We start from the raw sequence: 17418 nt of genomic DNA, 5'->3' as shown, positions 1-17418 counted from the left end.
GTTGCATGACCCTCGACAATAATAGTTATCCCAAGTGGGTTTATAACACATCCTCTTTATGAGCATGAAACAAGATTTATCGTGTGCCAACGCCAACGGCATACCTTGCCAAATTGCCAAAATTGTGTAGAATAAGATGTGAATAAAAAACTAATTGGCTTACTCTAAACTCAGTAGGAATACGTCTAACTGACGTATTTAGAAGGTTAAAATATATCTTCAATAATGTTGGTGGCGCCTGGCGGTATATTTTTATATTATAGCATGATATAACAATGTTATATTTTTCTCAATATTTATCACTGCCAATTATAACGTTTTCAAGTAGAAAATAGCAACGATTTAGCTGATGAAATTCATACTTTAAAATTGTGTAGATTAAAGTAAGTACATTATAAATACATTGTAAATAGATTAAAAAGAGAAACTAACATAGCGATCTAACTAACCTTTGCTAGAGATACGACTAGGTAAATATTATGTGTGCTTGTCGATGTTACATAATGGGAGTTTCAAATGTTCACTGTATTTATAATAATAATGTTTGAAGCTTCCACGTTAAGAGCGTCTCGCTATAAGTCGCAACGAAATGTTTCAGAAATCGCCCCAATCCATCACCAGCAAATGTCGCCAATACGTTCGCTGAAAAAGAGCGAGTCGCCGACAAGTTTGAGCAAACGCGTTGACAAAACCCCGACGACGCCCACTAGTCTCACTCCCATCGATGAGACCAAAGCTCTCGATCTGAACAAAGTGAACGGCATTAACGGAGTCAACAGCAACCAGCTGACTCCCGAAACTCCGGAGAAGGAGACAATTAAGGAAAAGGAAGTGATTAAAAAGTCGACTGAGGCCACACAAGTCGCGCCCGGAGTCGTCGACACAACACTAGTGAACGACAACACTAGCACCGGAGGTCTAACAGCCGCCGAAGTGCTCGACCGAGCCCGGTCTAGGTTCGACAAGTTCTGGGGCAAAAAAGAAGATGACGTTTAATCTGACAGATCAGCCATTTTCGTTCATTATCTTATGACATTCGCTTGGGAAATGTCAATTTTCGAATAGACATTCTGTTTCTTTCGCGGTAACTCGATTCCAATAAGAGTGAACGAGACAGCATGTATGTTCGATAGGGTGAGGTCACACAACATCGCATTTAATACAATAATGGGCTAATTATCCTATGGTTATAAATCGCGATTTGCAAACAAACGTAGGATTATGTATTTGATAGCTTCGCTTCGGTAACGACGATTATTATATGTATATTTATTATTTATTGTATAATAACGATCACTGTCTATAAAATAGGAGTGTGGTGGCTTGTGATAGTAGATATGATCTGGTCGAAGTAGAATTATAGTGTGATTTATAAAATTATCGTATGTATTGAGTATAATATGACTCTAAGCAGGACAACAATACGGTTGGACCCCTATAGCATTTAACAATAAATATTAATATAATTACAATAAGTTCCAATTTCGATTGTTTCATCTTCAATTGTTATTTTGTACCTACATAATTAAGTACTTTATTTTAATGTTTAATTAACTTAAAGAAAATTACTACTACTACTACGGAAATAACTACGTATCAAGAATTATTCAAGAACGATAAAGGTGTCATATTATTATTTTTTTTTTTTTTGTCACATGCTTTCCTTTTCAATGCTGGCAACAAATAAACAACGTAACATTGTACTTTTTTTGTAACAACCTTTCCGTCCATAGGAAATTTTTCTTTTTTTTTTGTTTAATAATGCAAAGGAAAATAATTTCTTATCTTAAAATGAAAATAACAACCTACATTTGCTAAACGAATCAAAAATAAAACATAATGATAAAATCTTTCATAAGAAGGTGGTTTGGGAGAAATTCAAATATCACGCAAATTGCAACAATTTCGTTTTTAACTACTTACTTTTTTTTAAAAAGCAACCGGTAACAAAAATAATTATGGTTAATAATATCACAATAAATTAAAATTTAAAAAGTAGAACTATTTAATAACTTCCAATAATGTAGTACTTATTCGTTAATTTTTTGATATATAAAGTTAACAAGGGCTATGTATACTTTCTATATGCATTTGCTAGCCGTCCAAAGTAGTATTTTTTGCGAAATAAAACCAAAATAATATATTTTGTCAATGAATTATTTCTACAGCTTTGTATCAAAACGACTTATAAAAAAAACATATATTTTATAATAATCTACATTAGTCTTCTTCTATATAATCTATGGTCTGTGGAAGCATTAAATTGGCGGGAATATTGATAGCATAATCTATATTAAGTAATAACGTTAACTTTGATTTTGCGATTTGCGATTTAGTAGTAATTTATTGAAAGTATTATAATAAAATACATTTAAGCTTAAATTATGGAATTATCTCCACAGTCTTGTCGAATTTGCTTATCCGTTTCGGAATTTAATGTATCTCTTTTCAGTAAATACAGTAAAAGGTGCAATATGATTGATAAAATATTGGTGTGCTTAAAAATTGTTATTGAAGAAACTGATTACTTGAGTACAATATGTTATAAATGTGCAAATAACGTTGACAATTTTTACGATTTTATTATGGACGTTAAAAAATCTCAAAATTTATATGATAAACAAGAAAATGAATCACGGCGTAATATCAACGGTGTAAATCACTCGATAAACCGTCACGTCACTTCTTACGTGCGGGAGCAAGTTATCGATGCAGATTATACGTTTTCCTTTCTCGAAATGTCCCACAATGAGGACAGAAAGGAGAATAAACAGTCGAGTCCACTGTTCTCTTATTTTTCACCGCCAAATGTTCTCATAAAACAGTCGAATGAACCGAAATGGAAAACTCCGCGGATACGATTGGAAAATATAAGTAAGGAGGAAGATAAGAGAGACGTTTATTTCAAAAGAAAATTGGATAAACCAAAACATTTGTCCGGTGATATATTCGAATCTCAATCAGATCTCGAGGAGACGGACTTTAAACGGCCTGAATGGAAACTAACTCCCGATGAAAATCTCATTAAAAGGGTGAGGGAAAAATGTTTCGGACGATCTGATTTTTAACACAATTTAGACGTAAACTCATTCAAATGTACGATTGCAGTTACAATTATTACAATTTACTAATTTATTTGTTTATCGAGTGTGTTAATTTATGGAATTCCGTAGAAACAGGGTAAAGTTAGAATTGATTTAAGAATTTTCCAGTAGATATATACAATGTTTAGGAGCCTGTTATTTCTTCGATAGTATACTTAATATAAATGGACGAATATTTGAGTTTAATTTTCATGTCTTGTTACAATAATTTAAAATCTTACAAAATGCTACTGCAACTTTGATGTAATTTTATCTTATTGCTGTGTAAAGAAATGTAGGTACCCTTTATTTTTCCTTTCATTACTTATTGTATCCAATTATATAAGGGATTTGTTAATACGTGTTACGAATATTTGTCATTCAATATTTCAATGTTATATTGTTACTAAACCTTTGTTTCAATTAAATGTCATGTTTAAATCTGATACTAAGCATATATTATTGTTTTTTTGCGCACAAAATTTTTTTCAACCTGCCCTATTGTTCGTATGTTACTATTTACTCCATAGAATTTTGAAGAAATAGCTTTGCTACGGATTTAAGCGTTTGATTTTTGTTGTTATTATACATCAAAATGGACACCTCAATAAAATTTTAAAATATATAATGTTTTTTATTTAATGCCCTTTACACAAAGTACCTATTTTGTATACGTAGTATCTACCTATATCTGTTTTTTGGAACTAGCCAAAGCAATGATATTTTATATATAGATAACTTATATACTTACAATATACCCAAAAAAAATGTTCCACATGCAGCGGCAGACTTACACAAATACAAGTTTCATTAATTTTAAAGTAGGTGCCTAGGTACTGATCGTAAATGTAACCTAGGCTATAATTATGCTATTTCAAATCTTTACCATGAGCAAATTTCAACCAGATCTGATCAGCTTTCTTTTTGTGTGATTGGGTAATTTTAAATGAGAAATTTAGCAATTTTCATTATGCACTCAATCCTAAGCGACAAATGTCGATTATCGTACACACTTATACGAAAATCTATAGAAAATATTATTTTGATGAAAATTGGCATTTACGTAGCTTGAAGTCGACCCACTGCGGGTGCTAGTAACATGTAGGTATAGGGATAGATAGGGTAATGTTAAAATAAAACAAAATTTAAGAACAGTTAATTCATGACTTTATTCGTATTTGTATCAATTCGTACACGTATCCTAAAGAAAATATCTCATTCACTATAGACTGTTATTTATAAATCACATTGAACATTACACTAAATAAATTTAAATTAAGCATTATTCATGGCAGGAAACAACACAGAGATGAAGATAATATGACGAATCTACATTATTAGCTTACATGCTCCAACAAAATTATATCCTACGCTGAATAACATCGATATCGAACATTTTAACTGTGATTAAAACGTTTAAATGTGAATTAAATTATCATACAAAATTATAGTTAACTTTACAATATACATAATTTCAAATTATGGTCCCAAAAACAATATCAGGCGTTCGTAATTTTAAAATAACAATTTAAGCTTAAACAATATATAAAATAGGGTAGTTATATGTTAACCCTGTATCACCATTATACGTAGCAAGAAATTTTTAACAACTAATGAGTATTTCGTGAACAATCAACAAAACGATGAGCCGAATATTACTGAGAATAAATTATAAATTCACGTGGAATGTCTACAGCCGTTCGACAATAATTAAAAAAACAGAATTTATTCCGTGAAACAATTTGTAAAATAATAATATTTCGGATTAAATAACGCAACAGTAATAAAAACAAATTGGAAGACAAAAAAACGTCTCAATACGGAAACAATAAATTTACAAATGTTACTGGTAGATATTTTATATAATTAAATCTCTTATTGATAATGAAAGCAGCAGCAGATAACAGAGTTATGGCACTTATAGTGAGAAATGAAATTATTGCAAATAAAGAATAACATAACGTACGGAAGCAAAATGAAAAAAGCACATTAAGTTAACATACTGTTTACGTATGAAATTACAAAATACTATATCTACGGAATACAGTTTAGTAATTTATTCACGTTTATTGATTAATATATAAAAATTAAATGTAACGAAAATCAAAGAAAATAACTAACAAAAATAAAACCTATTAAAATTACTATCACAATTAGTAAATCTATTATCTAAATCAAACATCTACCCTAAACACCAAGTACGATGAGATTAAAATCTTTCACAAAAAAAATAATTACAACTTTAAAAAAGTGTGATATTTATATTAAATCTATATGCCTCAACATTGTAATACTGAAAAAAAAAAGTACATTTTATTAAGTTCCAACTCGCCTGAAAGAACCTTTAGACTAAGAGCGTGCCGTTTCACTCTAATATGTATATCTTATTCGTCACTTTACAACGCTTTATAAAATACATAGTCTAGGTAAAGCTTAGATTTTTTTTAATATAACGTTAAAGTACAACACTCAAGAATATCGAAAAAAGCTATTTTGTATGAAAGTATTATGAAATTTATTTCATTCAAGTCGGTACTAACTTGACAACCTTAAGACATGACTCGTTCATATTAAAATTTCTCCAAACGTTATATTAAGCCGTTACTAACGTCTATACAGAAATATTTGAAATAGCAAAGCATTATTACAAAAATCTTTACACAAAACATTATGAACCCCATCACGTTAAACACAAGTCTCAAATTCATTCCACATTAACACCATATATAGAAAAATTAGAACAAACTAGTATCCGTATCCGAATCACTCTTTTAAATTTAACTACTTTCTAAAAATGGCGACCATTACACATTACAGTATTTATTGTTCCTAATAATAGCTTGAAATGTTACAACTACACTGTAAGAAATAGCAATACGCAGCTTGCATATAAAACGGTTACAAGAATACAAAAAATAGAAATGATTTTTTATTTAAAAATGTACTTTACTGCATGAATCCTAGAAGACACGTTACTATTAAAAAAATACACATCGAACAACCGTTGCCATATTCAAACTTTAAAAATCCCACACACATTAAAAAAAATACACATTCCAACTTTGAAAACCGCGCGCCAATTCGAAACTGTCAAATACAGTCGAGTTTTTTTTTTATTACAATAGTGACATAGACAAGCATATATCTGTTTCACTTTTCCCCAGAGGAGGAGCTAGAGGCCCTGCCTCGCTTTTTCGCTTTTTTGTCTTCGATCTCCTTTTCCGCACTCTTATCGCTCGTGGATACGTCACACGGCTTCGATGGTATTGGCATCTGAAATTGGGGCGCGGATGTATTCTGAAAAGAAACGTGATAACATTACTTAATAATAATTAATATTAAAAAATATTTCGAAATCATCGATATTTACACTAATTTTATTACAAACGAAATATTTGTTTGTATCAGATAAAAAAATTCACAGTTATAAATTTTTAAAGAATAGAAAAAGATCGACGCCTTGACCTCTCGGCCATACGTGATCCCGCCAGAGCAATCGAATTTATTTTACTCTTTCGGATTTATGTGTTTAAGAGACACCCCACGCCACGCCACGTTATTTCAATCATTATGTACAGTATTGTCACGATGCGATGGAACTGGCCTTCTTTGCTCGATTCAATTTGATTTCTTTGATCGATTTTATTCAATTTATAATAAAATGTATACTATACCTTCTTCTTGGCATGTTTGTCGGCTCGTCGTCCGCGGTGCTCGTCGTCGTCCCGCTTACGACCCATAACGCCGAGCAACTTGCTCACAACGCTCTTACCACGGCCCTCGCTCGTGTCCGTGTCCGGCGACTGAAATGGCAATAAATGTAGTTAAAAATACTAAAAAACTCACTTAAATATTATGTTAAACGTTAATGTCACCAATCCTTGATAATTATTTAGGAATACAAGTGCAATAGCCAGTCTAAAGAAGTCAGTTACATATAAATATATGAAGCTGGTAAAAACGTATTAAAATTAAGAATCACATTTAAATCTGGTCAAATTTGGCAATAACCAGGTTTGTGCCTGCGAATATGGAAATAATGGGGATAAATCCGGTTAAAATGTAGCAATAGCCAGATTCTCTACCATCAATTCTGATAATATATCCCTTGTTATAATAATATAATAGCCAAAAAATTACCTTAATGGTCTCAACCGACTCCTGCTTCTTCAGATTTTCCTTCTTCATCGACTCCGACCGCTTCGCTTCCATCTTCTCTTGCTTCTTATCCGCTTTCTCTTGCTTCTCTTGTTTCTTCGCCTCCTTCAACTCTTTCTCTCTCTCCTGTTTCTCTTGTTTAGTCTCCACTCGCTTCACAGATCCGCTCCTCTCCATTTTCTCTAATTTCTTTTCATCAGACTTCGATAACTCTTGAGGTTTTTCCGGTTTCACGTCTACTTTCTCTATCTTTTTGATCGAGTCTTGTTTTTTCAGTTCTTTCGACTCCGATTTCTCACTTTTCTTCATCGAGTCTTGTTTCTTCAGTTCAGACTTCTCTTGTTTCTCCTGTTTCGATTTAGATTTCTCTTTCGTTTTGAAATCTTCGTCCTTTAGACTCGAGTCGGACTTCTTCCGTGTTTTTATTTGAATCTCCGGTATTGAGGTCGACTCTTGGGTCGTGGTGAGCTTTTTGCTCATTTCAGACGATGGAATGCTCGTATCTGTGCTTGATCGGCTGTTGTCTGTAACTGGAATTTTAAAGACATTATTATACAAAAAAAAAACTTACACTATTACATTTACATGCACACAATTGGTTAACCTTTTACAAAATTTAATGATTGATATTTACAAAGACAAAAATCGTACATTTACACTAATATGAAAGGTTCGCAATGGAGTTTACATTCATAATTAAAACGTAATGTTAAGTAAAATAACTATTTATGCATTCTGACAGAGATTCTGACCTTGCATCTCCCTCGAAGTGTCCAAATTGGACGCGTCCACACTGGTATCGACAAACGACTCGTCTGACAGCGAGAGCGAAGCGAACGAAGCGTTAGCGTCGAACGTCGACTTGTCCGCGCTCGCCTTCGGGGACGACGTGAAGATGCTCGGCGTGCACTGCTTCGCCGGCGTCCTGTACAATATCCTGAGTTTACTTTAATGGTTATCTGATTTATAATTGTTTAAAATGTGTGTAAAATATAATGTAAGATAATTATTCTGCAAAAGATTTTTCTCACATTGTATTTGGTATTTCTAAATAAACTGTATAGGTATATATTATATACTACGCAAAACAAATTAAGTTCCCAAATGATTAAAAATTACAAGGAAATGTTAAAAAGTTAATATGATATACGTCAATACGTCTCTAGTTTCATTGAAAATATTATTTTAACCTTACTACATCTGACTAGTTATAACTATTTCCTAATACAAAAAATCATCAAATACACACGGAATCTTCATATTACACACATATCCATTCATGCCTGGAAGAAATCGCTAGATAGTGATAAGACCGTCGATTGTTTAAATGTATTCTAGGTCAAGTTTATTGTAAAATTCTAAGAGCATTAAGAGATCAATAAATAAATAAATTAATAAATATCCCCACTCAAACTTACCTAGTAGGCAATCTAGCTGCATGATGAGTAGGCGAATCCTTCTCCTCAGCTATCCTTGGCAACAGCGGCTCATCCCCCTTATCCGTGGGGGGCGGAGTGGGGGGCGCGGGGGCGGGGGCACGCCAGGTCCCCCCGCGGCGAGGGGGGCCCACAGTACCCCCCGCACTTGTGCTCACACCCCCGCAGCAGAGGGGGGATATGGAGCACTTGGCTTCCGCTGAACGGGGGTGTAGTCTATACCGAACGGATAAAATTACATAGAAATTAATATTTGTGTGTTAAAAGTGATGATCATTGAAGCCTATCATAATACATTTTGCTAAGTAACATGACACGATATAAAATAAGTACTGGAAGTGCGTTAGGAATCGATGTTTTCTACTTCAAGACATATAAAGCCTGTGTTATAAATTGAATTGACATGACATATTTATAGTGTTACGACTGACTTCCGATTGATCACACACTTTAAACACTTAAAATATAATATTTTATCAGTGAGATTCAATGTGTCTACTAAGTGATCACATCTAAAACTTAAATCCAATTATAATATTTATAATATTAATGTTGGTACATTCTAAAAATCAAAGAAGAGTGAAAAAATGTTATAAAATAAATGTCTACAAAATAATGGAATCCACACTCAGTGCATAATAACATGTATAGTGAGTATGAGACTAAATTACCGCAAAAACAAGGTGCCACACTGACAGTGCAAAACAGTGAAACATAAAATGATAATAATGCTAATGACATACAAGTGCAGATAAAATTATGTTCAATGCAATTTTTCAATTGTTTAGTTTATATTTTACTATGTAGAATATTTTTTGTATGTAAAACTACAACTCATATATTTGTTGTCTAAACTCTAAAGGAATAATCGATTTAAGTGTTGCGGTAGTCAGTTTGTGTTATTACTCGTACACTGTGGGCTAATCTGATGTGTAGCATTTAAAAATATGTTATGACGATTCAAAAGTGCTTCTAGAAGGAGTCTAATTGAATGAATAAATGTTTGACTTTGTGTGCGTGTACGTGTGCGTGTGCGTGCTTTTGAGTGCGTTTATATGCGTGCGTGCGTGTATATTCATGTGTGCGTGTGCGTGTTCGTGTGCATGTCTACTTGTGCGTGTACATCTACACGTCTACGTGTGCGTGTGCGTCTACGTGTGTGTGCGTGCAATTCTGCGTGCGTGAGCGTCTGTGTGCGTGTATATATGTCTACCAGTGTTTTATTTTTTCTTTACTTCTAAGTTAAACAATTTTGGTGTACTTTTGTTGTGTCGGGTGTATACCTGTCAGGCGACAGCGCGCGCCTCAGCAGCGGCGAGGCGGGGTCGCGGCGCGGCCAGGCGCGGCGGCACTCGCGCGCGGCCAGCGGCGACGGGCTGCGCGCCTCGCACCCGCGGCTTTGTGTGACGTGTGATTGGTTACTTGTGTGCGCGGTGCTAGTTTGATTGGTCGACAGTGGTTATATTGACTGAAGTTTCTTAATTATTTTGATAGTTTCAAGTTTGTAACTAAGACCATACTGCTGTCGTCACAATTCAACCATTTCTTTCAGAAGAAGGAATACAGTACGGAAGGAATGGGTTTGAAACTACTCATTCTGTTAGATTAGAGTAGTACATCTTTTACTGAACTGAACTGAACTATTACTGAATGATTTTTTTTTTAACAATTCAAAACGGTATCCAAAGATTTTAAATTCATCTTAAAAAACACATTTTTTATTGTCACATATTTTTTTTATGTTATAGTAAAAGAATAATGCTTATAACTTTTGTAAATCTATCCAAAGGGATGTTTAGAACCACTACCACTGTTTACCAACCATTATTAAAGACATTATGAGACAATAATACAAACAAAGATAACATTCATTTTGATACCCTCAGCATTTCACAGACACATAACATGGTACCACATAACAGTTGAGTTTAACGTAACTATCGCAAATAAATCTTTATTGATTGGAATGAATTTTTAAAATGTGGTTTTTATCACGATTTCGTCAAAGATCCTTTAATTTTTTTAGAATTGCCGGATGGACAAAGAAAACAAAATAAAGCTACTTAAGGCAAACTGATTTGCGATAGTTATGTCAGAAAAAGACAGTGACTTGCACGAAATATACATAATATCCAATTATTATTATTGCATGGTCTGTGTATGTTAGTCACAGATGCGTGACTTTCGAGACATGGAACAATGAGGGTGATTTTTTTATTTCAATTCTTTAGTGTAAGTCGTAAGATAGATATGAATATAACATTGTATCAAGTTTAATAAAAAAATGAAGGTTTGATTTATTTTAACCCTTTTTTACCAATTTTTTTTTTTTCAGAATTTGCACCTTATTGGAGATACTATCGATTGCTATAATTATAAACCGGCCTCCTGACTTACCGTGTGTGATGTAGATGTATTGCGTACGTGTACATCTACGACACACGGCCTCCTGCGCCCAGCCCCAACTCAGTTTGTATATGTACATTTACGTCACTATACATGTTTTCCAACATACGTGTGCCGCCCGCGTGTAAATCGACTACGCGCAGTTTGCTGCAGCACGTATTATATTATGTAAATCTACATCACCACATACGTCGCCTGCGTGTACAGCGACTGCCCCCAGTTTGCAGCTGCAGCCCGCATGGCATACACACACTCCTAGTGACGCAGTGCCGCAACTGCCGCGCCGGCTGCACCTGCCGCACCGGCTGCACCTGCCGCACCGGCTGCACCTGCCGCAGTGCCGCACGACACACACTCTCACCTCTCTCACTCTCTCACCTGGTGGGCGAGGCGGGCGGCGGCGGCTGCGGCGAGGGCGAGGGCGTGCGCGCGAGCGGCGACAGCGGCATGTGCTGCAGCGAGCCGCGCCGCACCTCGCCGCCCGCGCCGGCGTGTGCGGCCACCGCGCCCAGCTTGTGCTTCAGCCCGTGGAGGGACGACGGCCTACAAACATACAGCATGACAGCATGACGGCATGGCATTGACAGCACGTGGACACACGTCACATGTTACAGATCGACGGTATGTTATTCTTATATAGTGATTGCGAATTCAAGACATTTAAAATGTACAAATAGATAAGGAAAAAATTATAAAACAAACAAAAAAACTATTCAACACGATCGCAACATCTCTCTCTCTCTCTCTCCCTCTCTCACCTCTCTCTCCCTCTCACACTCTCTCACATTCTCTATCCCACCCTCCCTCTCCCTCTCACTATCTCTCTCTCTCTCTCCCTCTCACTCTCTCTCCCTCTCACTATCTCTCCCTCTCTCTTCATCTCTCTCCTTCTCACTCTCTCTCCTTCTCACTCTCTCTCCCTCTCACTCTCTCTCACTCACTCTCTCACTCTCCCTCTCTCCCTCTCACTCTCACCACCTCTCCCCCCTCTCTCACCTTCCCTCTCTTCCTCTCTCACCCTCTCTCTCTCCCTCTCACTATCTCTCACTCTCTCATTCTCTCTCTCCCTCTCTCTCCCACCCTCCCTCTTTCTTACTCTCCCTCTTGCTCTCTCTCCCTCTCACTCCCTCTCTCCCACCCTCGCTCTCCCTCTCTCTCCCCTCCCTCTCCTTCTCTCTCTTCCTCTCTCACTCCCTCTCACATTCTCTCTCACTCTCTCTCGCTCTCACTCTCTCTCGCTCTCACTCTCTCTCGCTCTCACTCTCTCTCACTCTCTCTCCCTCTTACTCCCTCTCGCTCCCTCTCTCTCACCTCTCTCTCCTTCCCTCTATTCCTCTCTCCCTCTCTCCCTCTCTCTTTCCCACCCTCCCTCTCTCTTCCTCTCCCTCTCTCCCTCTTGTTCTCTCTCACTCTCTCTCCATCTCACTCTCTCTCCATCTCACTCTCTCTCCCTCTCACTCTCTCTCTCCCTCTCACCCTCTCTCCGTATCACTCTTTTCTTGATGTGTATTGTGTATACTGACCGCTGATAGTGCGTGGTGGCCGCGTTGTGCAGCGGCGCGTCAGTGAGTGCGGGCACGGCGGCGGGCGCGGGGGACGAGCTCTCGCTACTGCCGCCTGACACCATCTGGAAATCATGAATATAATAATTAATATGGCTTTTAAAATATATTTATTGGAAATTATACTTTCACAAAAATAAAGGTCAAATTCTAAACCAGTATTAATTTTTTTTTCTTAATCTTACCTAGTTTAATTTAGTAGTTGTTTAAAGAGAACATTGTTGAAACATGAAGAAAGTAAAATAAAGCGTTCAATAAATTACTGTAATTATTATTTTGACAAATGTTTTATTGGACAATCCTGTATCCAAAGGGAAGAGAATGAAGTAGAAAAAGAGAATTTTCGATAATATTAGTTACTTATTTGTGTTTTTGTTTTTCGATGTGATACTTTTGGGTAATTTTGTGTGTGTGTTTTTTTTTCAATATGCAATGGTTGGTGGTAAATAAAACACTTCAATCCGACTGTAAGCTGTAGTACTAATATTGTATTGAACTGTCTTAAAACGGAAAAACAACAGGACTATATACTATGTCGCACACATACATTACACACTACAAATATAATGTTTTACTTTTTTTAAAAATGATATCATAATATTATTCATACCTGATGCATCTCCTGCGAAGCTCGTTTAGTGGAAATGCGTCTAAACAGCGAACAGCGGCGTCTTGGCCGCGGGCGCGGTGGTGCAGACGCGCGCCGACCGCCCGAACGTCGGCGTCCACCCGCCTGGGAAACGCCACGTTTTTTTTTTAATTAATAAAATAAATTTAAAAGCCCGTTTATTTCCAATCCACAAGAAAAGTTTTTATACAAGTAGTTTACATACTTTAAATATAGAAAGAAATTGAATGTATTGAAGTCGTTTTTATAACTGTAAGATATTCTTTTAAATATAGACAGACACGATTACATACCCTATTATTACTAAACATATAAAGGCCAAGAAATCGTTCTCCATTAGGGAAATAAAGAATAAAAGCGTACCTGTATCGTAGTTTGATCGAGAGGCGTAGCACGGAGTGTAGCATGCGGAGCCGCCAAAAGCAACCTTAACACCTGGAAATAAAACATTAATTTAAATACAAGCATTTAACTGAAGACTCGAAGGATCATTTCAAAATATGGCTAAAAACTAAAAAGTAAACATAGATTAACCAATTTATATAATACAAAACTGTGTTGGAGTTGGGTCTTATTTTGATGTTATAGATTTTTCATAATTTATATTAAATAAAGAACATTATTTTGACTTTTTATTACCAAACTATAAGCGTAACCTCTATCGCAGATGAACAATTTTCCTGTTACTTGAATAAATACAAATTTGATGTGAATTTTAACTAAAATAAAAATTTGTAATTGACATTTCTTACCTGTGTATGAAGCAACCCTTGCACGGACTCTCCGTTAAGTTGAGTGATAAGATCACCGGCTCGCAGACCCGCCGCCCAGGCTGCACCTTGTTCGCTGACCGCCTGAAAATTAAAAAAATATATAATACAGAACATATATTTTCATTGGACGATATATCATCTTTGGTCAGAGAGTTCAAGATTAAAACAAGCGTAATTTTCGTTAAAAGGCAAATTATTACCAGATATTCTTTTTATTTTACTAATATTTGTTGCTTGGATGCTTGTTAAACAAATATGGCAATACTTTTTTTTGAAGTTTAATTCGTTTCGTTCTTGTTAAATCTGCCATCTCGTATTGTGTGCTGAAAATTTTGGAAGTTTTTTTACGGCTCAACATGCAAACCATATAGTAATCTAATGCTAAGTCACAACAACTTACAGCGCCTTTTCTAATGCTTTATTTTTATGAAACTTTTCTAATAAATCACTTACCGAAACCAAATGGTGCATAGTGTAATAATCCGTGTCTCCATAGTACACACGCACTGTGTGTATCGTGAAGCCGAAACCGCGCGGCCCGCGACGCACTACTATGGGCGGTTTTGATGATTGTATCAACCTGTAGGAAGAAATGGTATTTTATTTTATTTTTCAGGAATTTTGTCGTTTCTCGTTTACTGGTGTCCAATATCGGTCCTGCTAGAAGTTTATGAGAGGCCTTTAAGGAATTTAATACAGGGTGTCTCAAAAGAAAGTTTATATTTTGTGGATGAATAAAAAAAAAAGTAAGCGGTGTATTGAAAAAATGTTTATTAATTATTAAAGTGTATAAAAAAAAAGTAAGCGGTGTATTGAAAAAATGTTTATTAATTATTAAAGTGCGTAATATGGGAATTTATTTCTTAAAAATAATATCGTCCAAATGCAGTCCATTGCGTTCACGGCACTCATTTAATATAAATTTATAAAGAATAGAAAAAATTCGATCACGAGGCGGGACTTGAACCCGCATCCTTCGCGCCATTCCGGGGCGGATGCCTAACCAACTCAGCCACTCGTGACCCGCCTGAGCAATCGAATTTATTCTATCCTTTCAGTTTTATGTGTCTTAAGGGACACACCGCGCTTCTTGATAATTTCTTGTGGGGGTATCTTAAATCTAAAGTGTATGCCAAAAAACCAACTTCTCTAGTGCATTTAAAAGAAAATATCCAACACGAAATGGCAGCCATCACTATGTCTACCTGCCGAGCTATCATAAATAATTTTAGTGTTCGATTAAATGAGTGCCGTGAACGCAATGGACTGCATTTGGACGATATTATTTTTAAGAAATAAATTCCCATATTACGCACTTTAATAATTAATAAACATTTTTTCAATACACCGCTTACTTTTTTTTATTCATCCACAAAATATAAACTTTCTTTTGAGACATCCTGTACTTTATAAATGCCTCTTCTATTCTGTTGTCATTTTTTTTTCATGAGTCAATTATTTGTTACTTTTAAACATGATTCAGTAATTTAAGTTTTTTATTATTTGGATATTATACTCATTTTTTTTTTAAATAACAATAATAAATTTCACCAGTGATATGATGGAAAATAAATTAATGGATATTAATTTTCGTCTAGTTTATAAAATATGTATATGAAAATATTGATGAAATTACCCAGATTAACATAAGAAACAACTTTAAATCTTTTCATGATTTTATTTTATTATCTTTAACGTTATCTACTCACGAATGGTTAGCAATAGCGAACGGCGAAGGCGGGTCGCGGCACGGCGACGAGTCGCGCGACGAATTCGTCGACGATGTATTTCCCGCGCATGGAGATCCACCGCCCACGCTTATTATGCTGTCCTCCGCTGTTAAATACAAAAAAAAAACACATAAATATAATGGATATTGGTGTTTGATAAGATCAATAATCCTTGTTTAAACTAATCTTACAAAAAGGAACGATTTCTTTTTTTTTTTCAAAAAAATGTACTCAAAATTTACTAGATCGATTTTTCTTCTAATTATGTTCATTATACGCTCATTAAAACTCTGCTTAATAGACGCGTAGGCAGAGTTTTGCTTCGGACAATTTTTAAACGCGATTATTAATTTATGTGTTTATTGACGGTATAATTATTATATATATCTATTTATTGAAGTTATACTTCTTTTGGCGCGATGGAGAAAATTGATGAGAGTGAATTTTTACGATGCGCGCGCACACCGACACCTAAATTCAACAGCATGAGAAAATTGATAACTATGTTCAAGTTGTATATTCTAGTATTTTTTCCATACTCCAAAGAAGTATAACTTGTAACGCGTGTACATAAGTACACGCACTCTTTTTATATTGATTTAGTTTTATAAATGTTGAAAAATTATAGAAATGGTGTGTATACCCATAAATAAATGATTACCTGGGTGTATGACTAGCGACAGGCCGCTGGTGCTGGCTGAGCGGCGCATCGCCTTGGGCGCCGCGAGCGCGATCGGCTTGCTTCTGTCCCGCTCTATCTTATCCACCTTGTCGTATGACTTCTCTTCCTTCTCTTTCTTGCTTTCCGAACTGTGGAAAAGAATTAGTTTTAAGAATTTGTTGATATAACAACGTCCTCTAATAAATATATGGTATTATTTTATGTCAAAAAAAATTAAAGTTTCAGCAATTTTTGAAATTTCGCTATTTTTACGTCAATAGTATCCCATATAGATTAATCATAACTTTCACAAAGAGTACAAATGCGCATGCGCATACACTTCTTTAACTACTAAACCAAAAAAACTCACGGTTTCGGCAGCAACGCCGGATGCAGCTGCTGCGGCGGCTGCGCGAGCGTCGACGGCGGGTGCACGTGCGCGTGTGCGTGCGCGTGCGCGTGTGTGTGTGCGTGCGCGTGTGCGTGCACGTGCGTGTGCGTGTGCGCGTGTGCGAGCGGCCGGAGTGCGACACGACGACGGGCCGCTGGGGACACGTCGTCGGAGTCCGTTTGTGAGGACTCCGCGGAGTTCGTGCCGCACACCATCTGTAAAATGTTTAGAGTAGAAGTTTCGAGTTTATGGTCATTTTTCTTGTGTGGAAGTTTTTAAAATATTATAGGTTAAATTCAGTTAGAATTTATTATATGATGTTTTATACATACACAGCAATAAAAAACAACATTTTCACTTAACAAATACTTTGTCTAGATGTTTCTTTACCAACTTTAGGTTTGCACTTCAATATACATAATAAAAATTGTTATAATTTTTAACTGTTTTTGTTAATAATAATTCATTTATGTATAGAACAATATAGGTCTAATAATTGTTAGTTACAATTTATCCTTTCCACTTCACAAAACATTCAAACATTATCTCCGAAAAACACATATACACTGAAAACACTAAAAGCAACACAA

General features: G+C 35.6%; 2 protein-coding genes across 2 annotated transcripts in view; one reads left to right on the top strand and one right to left on the bottom strand.

Moving 5' to 3' along the window:
* LOC123703604 overlaps positions 1 to 3708 on the top strand; it is a 47233-nt gene extending 43525 nt beyond the window's left edge. Inside the window, exon 15 of the mRNA XM_045651690.1 lies at positions 599 to 3708. Coding sequence (XP_045507646.1) covers positions 599 to 996 — 398 coding nt within the window. The 3' untranslated portion in view covers positions 997 to 3708. The remainder of the gene's footprint in view (positions 1 to 598) is intronic.
* A 519-nt stretch (positions 3709 to 4227) lies between these two features.
* Positions 4228 to 17418, bottom strand: part of LOC123703436 (microtubule-associated serine/threonine-protein kinase 3) — a 56033-nt gene continuing 42842 nt past the window's right edge. The window contains exons 24-38 of the mRNA XM_045651431.1: positions 16808 to 17043; positions 16438 to 16586; positions 15756 to 15882; positions 14500 to 14626; positions 14026 to 14127; positions 13637 to 13708; positions 13256 to 13378; positions 12607 to 12710; positions 11462 to 11626; positions 9961 to 10074; positions 8660 to 8893; positions 7994 to 8166; positions 7224 to 7771; positions 6758 to 6886; positions 4228 to 6380 (exon numbers count right to left, since the gene is read on the bottom strand). Of these exons, the coding sequence (XP_045507387.1) occupies positions 6234 to 6380; positions 6758 to 6886; positions 7224 to 7771; positions 7994 to 8166; positions 8660 to 8893; positions 9961 to 10074; positions 11462 to 11626; positions 12607 to 12710; positions 13256 to 13378; positions 13637 to 13708; positions 14026 to 14127; positions 14500 to 14626; positions 15756 to 15882; positions 16438 to 16586; positions 16808 to 17043 (2550 nt within the window). The 3' untranslated portion in view covers positions 4228 to 6233. The remainder of the gene's footprint in view (positions 6381 to 6757; positions 6887 to 7223; positions 7772 to 7993; positions 8167 to 8659; positions 8894 to 9960; positions 10075 to 11461; positions 11627 to 12606; positions 12711 to 13255; positions 13379 to 13636; positions 13709 to 14025; positions 14128 to 14499; positions 14627 to 15755; positions 15883 to 16437; positions 16587 to 16807; positions 17044 to 17418) is intronic.

Source organism: Colias croceus, chromosome 26, assembly GCF_905220415.1.
Source record: "Colias croceus chromosome 26, ilColCroc2.1".
NCBI lineage: Eukaryota > Metazoa > Arthropoda > Insecta > Lepidoptera > Pieridae > Colias > Colias croceus.
The sequence above is the reverse complement of the archived record's forward strand: the minus strand, read 5'-3'. Positions and strand labels throughout refer to the sequence as shown.